General features: G+C 43.6%; 1 protein-coding gene across 1 annotated transcript; it reads right to left on the bottom strand.

Annotated features, from left to right (window-relative positions):
• Nucleotides 1-2,099: 2,099 nt before the first annotated feature.
• Nucleotides 2,100-11,646, bottom strand: LOC113093786 (uncharacterized). Its single transcript, XM_026259352.1, has 2 exons — nt 11,305-11,646; nt 2,100-8,907 (listed from the first exon to the last, which is right to left on the bottom strand). The coding sequence occupies exon 2, from the start codon at nt 8,736-8,738 to the stop codon at nt 3,048-3,050; it is 5,691 nt and encodes a 1,896-aa protein (XP_026115137.1). The 5' UTR covers nt 8,739-8,907; nt 11,305-11,646; the 3' UTR covers nt 2,100-3,047.
• Between the last annotated feature and the right edge of the window lie 404 nt (nt 11,647-12,050).

Here is a 12,050-nt window from a genome sequence, read left to right as displayed (position 1 = left end):
CTATGCGGTGATTGTTTGCGTGCTTCTCTTCGGAACTTTGTTGGACATTTCTCGTTGGCGTTTTAGCTTTTCTTTTCTCTCCATTGAGCGAGCAGAATCCTGTATTCCGCGACGCGATGTTCAATCTTTGCATGGGTCCTCCAAGAAGTGAAGTTCTTTGTTGACAAAATGTAGCAGCTATCTTACGTTGTTAAAAGGCCGCTGAGAGGCTGAAGCAGGAACTCAATGCATTTGCGACGCATATAATAAAGTATCAGTGAGGCAAACAGCTGTTATTCACATTTATTGCACAGACAGATATTTCTTCACTTTAAAAGTTTGTAGATGGGTATGCTTGTATGAATGAATGTTGAATGAATGGTCAACAAAGAATACATCGTCCTGATTCACCCCCTCTCCCTCTACCATACTAAGTGAACAGGTAACTAATATTAGTATTTCCAGCAGAGTTTCCGCTAGAAAAAAATGGTGCCAGTCAAAGTGACCGGCAGAGGTTTCCTTTTCCGGACATTTTGACGATATGCCGGTCAAGTATCGCCTCTTAATTAGTCAAGGTGAGGAAAACTGGAGGCAGGCTATGTAACGTAAAAAATGACATAATCAGGCCGCCGAATGCAACATGTTTATTAGCCCAACTTTCAAATAGACGGAAAAAAAAACATTTTCTACTATGGTTCATTTCTTCATTCGGATCTATTTGCGATCCATTCCATTCTAAACAAACAAAGCATATGTTTTGTCCTTGTTTCATTATAGATTATGTCACGGGAGGAGCACAAGACAGACACAGTGGGCGTGGCGTCAGGCCTCGGAGAGGCTTTTATTAACAGAAATCATAAAATAACAGGGAATAAAAGTGGCCAAAGGGGGAAAGTGTCCAAAATAACAGGGAATCTGGTGTCCTCGTCGTGCTGCGGGGTTTGTGTGGGTCGGGCAGTGTTCATCGAGGAAGGGTCCAGGCAAGGGGCGGAGTTCGGCGGCCGCACGCGCTCCCCTCCTCGGTCCGGGGCGCAAGGGGCGGCGGCTTCTCCAACTTGATAAAAGTTGCAGATATGTTTTACATGCATGCACAAACAAATGCCTTTCAACTTATGTGTGCAAAATTCAGAATGAAATGAATGTGCAGCAATTTGTACAAATAGAGATTCTAGGTCTACTATACATGTTGTAGCCATTAAATAAGCTTATTTAGTTTAATATTTGTTAAAATATTATAATGTTATTTTTTAATTTATGTTGATTATGAAAAGTGAACCGCACGAGTAAGATAGGATGCGCAATATCGAGAGACATGGAGCGGGTCAGACATGATTTTGACCACTTAATTAAGTTTTGTTTAGTAGAAATACTTTTTTGAAGTGAATTTCGTTTTGTATAAATTGTATCTTAATTTTAATAATTTTTTTTTATCAACCAATTGCCTGGATTTAATACATAAGAAGCAAATATAGCAGACGACAGGCCTAATCATGCAGGCGCCCTCGCGGCCACTTGCATTGCTAGTGAACTGGAGTGCATCTCATCCTAATTTAACGAAACTCAGCGTAGGCCTCACAGACATGAAATATATCTTAAGAAAGCTTGAAATGTCTTTTGAACAATTTAAAACGAAATTTTTTTTTTTACCTATGCTAGTTACACATTAAATTCAGGTAGGCTACTGAGTCGCTGTCCTCAGTGCCCAGAAAAACGCTGAAACGGAGATGAAAGGGGAACCCGTTTTTATTTATTTATTTATTTTTTTGGCTTATTTTAGGGGCGGGATTATTAGGCAATTTTATTCGGACAATTTGACCGGAGAGATTTAATTTTGTCGGACATTTCATTTTTTTTCCGGCCAATGTCCGGCAATTACCGGACAACGGAAACCCTGATTCCCAGGTAATCCCGTGACCCTCCACCATGATCACATGACAGTTAACCTTTTCATGTCCCTTTCAGTAATTACAATACACTAAAACGCATGTGAATAAACTTACTTTGGCCAGTACAACACTGTTTTCATCACCTGCTGTAGATGGACCCAGCCACAGCAGAAAGCCTCGTAACTTTCCAAAGACTTGTGGTTTTTAAACTCCTGCATTGTGTAGTAACTTAAACCAATAACAATATAATTCCCAATGTCAATATGTGTGCATGGAGGTTGAAAAATCTTGTTAATCTGCACTCTATTGCTAGTCCGGGTTTGGATGAAGGCTACAGTTTGCCCGATCAGAACAATGATGTCTCACTTGAATAATCCAAATTGTCTTTATTAGATGTGCATATATGTGTGGTTCTGAAAATATAAAATAGAAACATAGATATGAAATTAAATGTATACATACAACAACTTAAATAAAGCTTATTTGAAAATGGCTGTTCAATGGAGATAAATATAACAGACAATATAACAATCCAGGTCTAACTACTTATATAAGTGGAAATGGGTGTCCAGTATAAACATATACAAACTATGTATGTGCGCTAACACTGCGCATGAACTGTTCACGTGAACATCTCTGCTGTGTGAGTGTTGTATCTTCGAACGTAAACAACTCCAGAGCGCATGCGCGCTACCCGAGATGCGGCCGTGTATCCTTATTTGTAATGACTAAATATGCATGTATTGACAGTAAATAACATGAATAATACTGAAAAGTAGCAGTATAATTCCGGTGGAGCACAATCATATAAACAACAGTAAAATGTAAACACTTATACAGGCGTAATAGCGTTAATCCTTAGAGTTGCTAAGAATGCTCAGTAATGATATAATTACTTACGTTGTGATGCATGCACACGCACAATCGATAGAACTCCTCTAATTTGGACTAATACTATGTATCTACATCTACAAACTATCTACAATATTCAGACAGTTTGCCTTCCCGTTTTCATCCGCCTGCTCTCTACTCCGTCACTTTGCGAACTCCGATGGAAAGTTCAGGAATAGTCCATTTCACACTGGATGACAGGGGTGACTGGAAGAGTCCATGTGTTAAGGGGGAACACATTCTACAGCCGCCCCAAATTCACAGTGTGAATTTTGCCTAAATTTGTCTTTGCTAATCAGGGAGTGGGGGCAGACAAATAATCTTGGTTACAGGTCGGGTGTAAGTCTTGTCTCTGATCTGTATTTCTGCAGATCTAATTCGTTGGTCGTGCCCAGGAAAGACCTGAACAATTCTGCCTATGGGCCAAAGTGAACGAGGTAGTTGCTGGTCCACGATCATGACTGTGTCACCGATCTGCAAGTTGGCTTCTTCGGTTTTCCATTTTTGTCTTATCTGGAGATTGGGTAAGTAGTGCCGGATAAAGTGCTTCCAAAAGTGGTCAGCCAAGACCTGGCTATGTCTCCATCTCCTACGGCTCAAGAGCTCAGTGTCCTGATATCCCACTTGCGGTAATGAGGCATCCCGCCGCCCCATCAGCAAGATGTTTGGAGTCACAGGATCTGGATCGGCAATGTCCGAAGAGGTATAGCCAATGGGCTTGGAGTTGAGGATGCCCTCTATCTCTATGAAGACTGTTCTAAGTACTTCTTCTGTAACCGTTTGGGCACCAATGGTGACTTGAAGTGCAGCCTTTAAGGAGCGTATTTCTCTTTCCCAACATCCACCGAAGTGTGGTGCACTGGGTGGATTGAAGATGAATTTGATTTGTTGGCTAGCGAGTTGGGTTTGGAGGTCAGGGTGAAGAGAGTTGAATGACTTCCTTAGTTCTTTTTCTCCTCCTTTAAAGTTGGTACCTTGGTCTGCTAGGAGCTCAAAGGGTTTCCCACGTCTTGAAATGAATCGCCGTAAAGCCATCAAGAAGGAATCGGTGTCTATACTGGTGAGAATGTCAATGTGAACTGCACGTGAAGTCATGCATTTAAAGATGATTCCCCATCTTTTCTCAGTTCTACGTCCCACCTTTATGGTATAAGGTCCAAAGCAATCCACACCTGTCGAGTAGAAGACAGGTTGATGTATCCTTAGCCTAGAAGGTGGGAGGTCTGCCATTCTGGGGGGATGTGGTTGTCCCCGCCATCTCTGACACTCTGGACACTGTCGTTGGTGGTTTCTGACTGTGGCTCGTCCCCGTATCACCCAGTATTTTCTTCTAAGTTCCGCGAACACCCTATCTGGCCCTGGGTGATGTAACTGATTGTCATAGTCCTTGATTATTAGTTTGGTGAGAGGGTGACGTGATTCGAGGACAATGGGATGTACAGCATCATCTTCCAGTTGGCTGCTTTGACGAAGTCGACCACCAACTCGTATGAGTTCTGTATCCTCATCAAATTCAGGAGCTAAGCACAGTAAGCGGCTATTTCTTGGCAAGGGTTTACCTGCTCTAAGGCAGGACAGTTCCTCTGGAAATGACTCGTACTGGCTTTGACGAAGGACTGCAAGTTCTGCCTCTTTGTAATCGTCTGCTGTTGGGATGTTAGTGGCTGCCCCATTGACTTGCTGGATGTATGCCTTTAGCATCTCTGGAAGTGTATCATACTTCTGTGGATAAGGAATGGGTGGGGAGGACGTTGATAGACCACAGAAGACTGGCTTTCTTAGTTCACAGTCTTGATCAATGGTCAGTAAAGGCAGCATCTCTGGCCAGTGGTCAGTGGTTTCCCTGAGAAATTTGGGACCTTTGTTCCACTTGCTTTCCTGGTTTATGTCACAGAGAGATTTTCCCTTGGTGATGTCATCTGCTGGATTCTCCTTTGATGGCACATACCTCCACTTATCAGACTCTGTGAGTTCCTGGATTTCTGCCACTCTGGTGCCTACAAACACTTTAAAATGACAGGAGGGTGATAGCAACCAGTTTAGGACAGTGGTGGAATCAGACCACAGGGTGACGCTGTGGATGTGCAAAGTCAGTTCTGTCTTCAGAGTCTTTGCGAGCTGGGCACCAGTCACTGCTGCACATAACTCCAACCGTGGAATGGTCTGTTGTTTTTTCGGGGCTACCCGAGATCTAGCAGCGACGAAGGCTACCTCCACTTTACCTTCTGGGTTTTCAGTTCGTAGGTAAGCCACAGAACCATAGGCTTGCTCTGAAGCATCACAGAAAATATGGATCTGTCTGGTGCTGGTAGGGTAATCTAGTTCTTTGCTGCAGTAACATCTCGGCCACGAAATGTGCTGTAGATCATCCAGCTCTCTCTCCCAAGCTTTCCACAAGTTCAACAGTTCCTCAGGCAGTCTGGTATCGTCCCAGTCTCTTTTTTTGTCCCATAGCCTCTGTACAATTACTTTGGCTCGTGTTGTGAATGGTGTAATATAGCCAATGGGGTCATACTGGCTAGCGAGGGTGTGGTATATACTCCGCATAGTTGGACGTGGGTGATTTATCCAACGTTGCTTATAGGAGAGAGAGTCCGATGAGCAATGCCAATGTAGCCCGAGGGTTGACTCTTGTGAGTCTTGATGGCCTTCGCTGAGCCACTGGATATTGCTTTGGGATCGAGCATCAGCTGGCAGGTGACTGATGACTGATGGGTCATTGCTCGCCCACTGTCTTAAGTCAAAGCCTCCTGAACTTAAGAGGTTGCTGAGTTTGTCAACAAAATATTTAGCTGTTTCACTTGAGGTGAAACTCTGAAGGCAGTTGTCAACATAGAAAGATTTCTCTATTGAGAACCTCGTGTCTTCAGACTCACTGTTATCCAGGACGTGCTTCTGTAGAGCGAATGTTGCACAGCAAGGGCTACATGTGGTTCCGAAGGGTAGAACTTGCCATTCGTACACGTCTGGTGATTTATCTCTCTGAAGATCTCTCCAAATAAATCTCAGTAGTGGTTTGTCTTCAGGTAAAAGCCGTACCTGGTGGAACATCCCACGAATGTCACTGCTAATGGCGATGGAATGCTCTCGAAAACGCAGGAGAACTGCCAGCAGAGAAGGACTGAGTGGGGGACCTGGGAGCAAGTACTCATTCAGGTTGTGACCTTGGTAAGCAAATGAACAGTTGAAGACGACCCTTTTCTTTCCATTATGTTCCACCAGATGATGTGGGATGTACCAACTCTCTCTAGAACGGTCCACCTGATCAGGACTGAGTTTGGTGATGTAGCCAGCTTGCTGTAACCTGACTATTTCCTCTTGGTAGGCTGCAGCTTGCTCAGGATTCTTGTTGAGCCGATTTTCTATTCCCCTTAATTGTGGCAGGACAGCTTCTTTGGGTGCATGTAGACATGGCATACCCTTTGTCCGTAGAAGAGGGGTAGCATAACGCTGGATTCCGTTAACATCCACTCTCACTGTTTTGTCTTGGAGAAGTTTGATACACTCTTGGTCTTGCCTTGACCTTGTCAGTACCTTCTCATTCTGATATGGAAGAATGTCAATTTTCCACAGTTTCTCCACATTCGCATAAATGTCATTACTAGGCCGCAAGCTGGTGAAGAGACACTGTTGTGGGGAAAGCTTGCTGGATATTTCCAGCGCTGGGCCTTGAAGTGTCCATCCTAGACGTGTTCTCACAGCAGCAGGGCCACCAGGAGGACCCAGTCTAACTGGTTCGATTGGCGTGATGAGGTGAGGGCAGTCAGAGCCAATGAGAACCACTGGTTTCACCTTGTGAAGGTGCTGTAGTGGCAGGCCCTCAAGATGCTTGTACCTTTTCTGGAGTACCTTGACTGGATGTGTGTGTTCTGCTAAGCCCAGGCTGTTGGCGGTGAAGGCACTCCGTATCCTGAAGGCCTTCCTTGGGTACGCTACTGAAGACACAGTGAAGGTCACAGCCGCCCCGTGAATGGTCTGGGTGTCTTGCCTGACTGTGCGAAGAACCAAGTCTTCTGGCTGTCCCTTCAAATTCAACTTCTTGACTGCTTCTTGTAGGATAATGGTCCGTTCTGACCCATCATCCAGAATTGCATATGCCTCCATGGATTTGTGGCCATTTTGGAGCAGAACTTTGGTTACCTTCAGCAGAATTTTGTTGTCACAAGTTGGACGATCCACATACAAGACTGCACTGGATGTAACTGCTTCTTCTGTAGCTCTACCTTGCTCATTTACATTGTGTAGTGCCTGTAGATGTTTCCTGTTGCAAGTTGGACAAAGGGTTTTGAGTGTGCAATTGGCGGCATGATGACCACGTCCACAGCGCCAGCATCTATTTTGACCTTTAATCCAAGTCACTTTCTGTTCCTTACTGAGAAGCTTGAAGTTCTCACAGCCATTCAAGAAATGTCTGTTGTTTTCGCAGTATGGACAGTAAGCATTCACCCCTTCTCTCTTAACAGCGGCTGGTTTGGGTGGATGTGCTGGTGTGGTTGGGCTGGGTTTTGGGTTCTCTGTACCAAGGAGGATGGTAGTGGATTTACGAGGTTGTTTAGAGTCTCTTCTCATCTCCTTTCTCAACAGTGATGAAGCTTTGGGCTGACTAGAATAGTCAGTGTGCTCCTCCTGCACCTGAAGCTCATACTCAAGCCAATCTGCAAAGTCCAATAAGGTGGGGATGCTGACACAAAGAGGGTGAGTGTACCTCTTGAAACTGGACCTGAGGTCATGTGGCAGTTTACTCATCAATCTGGAGACATGTGACCCACACTCCAGCTCAACATTGCCTTTCTGGCCCAGCTGTTCCAGCATACTAACCAGGGAGCGCACTTGGAGTCCAAACATCTGAAAAGCTTTCACGTCCCCACTGCTAATGTTTGGACCATCCATCAATTCGGCAATGCGCTGTAATGCTAGATGGTGGGGCTGACCATACATTTTATTGAGGGCTCTCAGGGTGTTTGTGAATGGGAACCTTGAGTTGCTATATGAGTCCGCCACAAGTAGCGCTTCCTCCAGTTTCAGGTGGTCAGTGAGGATCTGGTACTTGAACTGTTCTGTTGCATCCTCAGGTAGAATGTTTTCTAGTGCTATCCTCAGTCTAGAGAACTCTCTAGGGTTCGGGGTTGTCAGAAAGGGGATAGTTGGAGCAGGGCCTCTGTACATCTTTTCCTGTGTGGATGGAGGCTGGTAATAAACTTTACTGTAGTCGGTGTGAGCGGGCAGTATCCGCTCACGTGCTGGAGTCTTGAACTCTGACAGATGAGATGGAATGTGCGGTGTGGAATGAGGGTACCTGGGCTGAGGAGGGTCCCTGTAATGTACTGGTGTTGGTACTCTCTCAGGCATTGAGGAAGAAATGTCCATGTTCCTAAAATCCTCTGCCATTCCAGGGTACTCGTCCACTGTAGCTGGGCGCTGTCCTCTCACAGCAGTAGGCTTTGTTGGTGGCTTTATCCGTGGGGCTGGAATTGGACGAAACCGTTGTGGGGTCTCAGGGCTCACCCCTGGAGTAAAGGGACCTGGAGACGGGGCTGGAAAAGTCACTGGCCTGAAGGGGGATTCCTTTTCTGCCTCAAGACTTTTAAGTTTGTCATGTAACATGGCATTCTGATGGCGCATGTCCTGTAATGCTGAGATAATCTCTGGAAGCTGGTTGGCTTGTTTTCGCAGGACTGCATTCTCTTGTTTCATTTCTTGTAACATGGCTGTAAACTCTACTTCATTTCCTTCTCGCCCATCAGATGCACTTGGCCATTCGTCTCTCAGTGTCCATTTACCACGTTCGAAATCTTGGCTGACAGGAGAACTCGATCTGGTATGTCCTACTGTACTTGGTGACTGTCCTCTGATTGGACTGTGGCCTGGGAGTGGCTGTCGATGCTGCAATGGCTCACCAAGCTCGTAGTCCACTAGATGAGCTGGTGGGTTAATCCGTCTTCGTGGACGCACAACGGGCACTTCATTCTCAGGTTGAGACATCTCTGTAACAATTCACCATCCGGCTCGAAGGACCATGAAAAATCTTGTTAATCTGCACTCTATTGCTAGTCCGGGTTTGGATGAAGGCTACAGTTTGCCCGATCAGAACAATGATGTCTCACTTGAATAATCCAAATTGTCTTTATTAGATGTGCATATATGTGTGGTTCTGAAAATATAAAATAGAAACATAGATATGAAATTAAATGTATACATACAACAACTTAAATAAAGCTTATTTGAAAATGGCTGTTCAATGGAGATAAATATAACAGACAATATAACAATCCAGGTCTAACTACTTATATAAGTGGAAATGGGTGTCCAGTATAAACATATACAAACTATGTATGTGCGCTAACACTGCGCATGAACTGTTCACGTGAACATCTCTGCTGTGTGAGTGTTGTATCTTCGAACGTAAACAACTCCAGAGCGCATGCGCGCTACCCGAGATGCGGCCGTGCATCCTTATTTGTAATGACTAAATATGCATGTATTGACAGTAAATAACATGAATAATACTGAAAAGTAGCAGTATAATTCCGGTGGAGCACAATCATATAAACAACAGTAAAATGTAAACACTTATACAGGCGTAATAGCGTTAATCCTTAGAGTTGCTAAGAATGCTCAGTAATGATATAATTAGAGTTGGGGTACTCGAACTTGGACTCGGACTCGAGTCCGGACTCGAGTCCAATTTTGAATGAACTCGGACTTGTCACGCACTCGGGTGAATTTGTACTCGGACTTGACACGGACTTGAACATTTTGGACTCGGAAAATATTCCGAGTACAGTCGAGTCCACGTCATGTGTAACAATAAAACCAGCATAAAATTGAAATGATAAATTAATGAATGTCTCCCCTTCTGTCATTTTACTGCACCACACCGGCAGGCATAAGTCTCATGCTTGCAGACGAAACACACGCACCACTCACTGGATATCAGTGTGGATTAGTGATGGGAAGTTCGATTCTTTTCCGCGAACCGGTTCTTTCGGAGAGTTTGATTCAATAAACCGGTTGAAAAAAAATACATAATAATAATAACGGATACATAATCCATTGCGATGTATTTGTTATTAAATGAACTTACGTTTCGTCAGATTGCCCTTCATTCAAGCCCTCGGTTTACCCGCACTCATAACATTAGCACAAAATCAGTTCAGAATCAATCACCAAAAGAATCAGTTCGGTTCAGACGCGCTGTGAGTCATTCTTCATGCTGAATCACGAATGCGCAGTATCATCAGCTCCTCGGTTCTCGAATCGGACGCGTCCGAAAGAAACGGTTTTCGGTTCAGTTTATTGATGATCTGAAAACCGATACAACCGGTTCTTGACTCGAGAACGAGAATCGCTCAAAACCCGGGTAGGAAAATCTGACAGGGTAGGATAAAATGTCAGGACACCGGCACGTGCTGCAGTTCAGTATCATCAGCTGCTCTACTCGTGTTCTGTTTACTACAAACTCACAGTTTGTGAATCTGTCATCATTAACTATAAATACAGTACAGATATTTCATAAATCATCCCTTATTCATATTAAACATGGAGTCTTTAGAGTCTTAATTATTGTCCAACTTCCCTGAAAACCCCTTTGGCCCATACATAATCTACAATATACGGATTAGAAACATGAAGCCCCTATCTTAAAAAAAAAAAAAAAACATATATATATATATATATATATATATATATATATATATATATATATATATATATATATATACATTTTTTTATAGTTTATCACACTTTCCGATGTTTAACAAAATACTTGAAAAATTACACGCATGCGCAGTATCATCAGTTCATCGGTTCTCAAATCGGACGCCTCCGAAAGAAACGGTTTTCGGTTCAGTTTACTGGTGATCCGAAAACCGATGCAACCGACTACCAGAGACAGCAGCAGCAATCAACGGATGCTGCACAGCTCAGCATTGCAGGATTTGCAAGACCAGAACTGACCAAACAAGCAATGCAACTTTATGATGCAAGTTCTCCAAGACAACAAGAAATTCATAATGTCATCATTAAGGATCTCCTCATTGGCTGCACTTTACCTCTGTCAAATGTGGGGGAGAGGCATTAAATAACTGAAATGTCATCTTTAACTGGAGGACAGTATAGTGTGATACAATAATAAAATAGGTTCATTTGTATTTCCATGCACTTGTAATACAATAAAACCTTTGAAAACTTTTTTGATAGGAAACTAGTTCTGTTGACATAAAATAAAAATGTTCAATGGCAATGACTAGATGTAACAGTGGTATTTTTTTATTACATTTTTATATTGCCATTGGTTTAATGGGTTGAAAGGTTAAAATATTAATATAATGTAAAAATGTACAATTCCAATTTATAATCTTTTTTAAAATAATTACTTTCTGGACTCGGGCGGACTCGACTCGGACTCGGCCTTTAAGAACTCGGACTTGAGTCCAACTCGGCCCCTTTTGGACTCGGACTCGGACTTGGACTCGATGTTTGTGGACTTGGTCTTGACTCGTACTCGACAAAGGTGGACTCGGACCCAACTCTAGATATAATTACTTACGTTGTGATGCACGCACACGCACAATCGATAGAACTCCTCTAATTTGGACTAATACTATGTATCTACATCTACAAACTATCTACAATATTCAGACAGTTTGCCTTCCCGTTTTCATCCGCCTGCTCTCTACTCCGTCACTTTGCGAACTCCGATGGAAAGTTCAGGAATAGTCCATTTCACACTGGATGACAGGGGTGACTGGAAGAGTCCATGTGTTAAGGGGGAACACATTCTACAGAGGTAAATGGTCCAGGTCTCTGTGCCGCTTGAGAGCTTCTTCAAATACCCTGTTTTGCGCTTGGTGTAACCTAAAAAAAACTGTATTCCATTGTTCCTATGTTTTCCATATGTATCGTGTAAGGTACTGCAGCAGTAACTTCCAGGCATGGTAAAACAGTGCAGAATTGCGATAACCTCCTCTTAACAACACATGTAAACAATCCTGTTTCTGCGACGGTATCCTTCCAACATGGCTTCCACCGTGATATCGAGGGAGGGGTATTGTGCTATGACGAAACTTCTCATTCTCAATATCCGAGAAGGGTCTGTCTGCAGACTGCAAGACGGGGGCGTAACTTGAAGTGGGCGTAACTTGAAGTAGGAGGCGTAACTTGAAGTTGTTCAAATCACACAGAACCACGCGAGACCTCAAAACGAGATTTTGTCGGGATGCGTTCGAAACCGCATACCCTTTAATTAGGCACTTAATTTCAATAAGTACCAACTTAAGGAGCGCTAAAAGAGTT

Source organism: Carassius auratus, unplaced genomic scaffold (genome assembly GCF_003368295.1).
Source record: "Carassius auratus strain Wakin unplaced genomic scaffold, ASM336829v1 scaf_tig00215135, whole genome shotgun sequence".
Taxonomy (NCBI): domain Eukaryota; kingdom Metazoa; phylum Chordata; class Actinopteri; order Cypriniformes; family Cyprinidae; genus Carassius; species Carassius auratus.
This window is presented reverse-complemented; position numbering and strand designations above follow the sequence as displayed.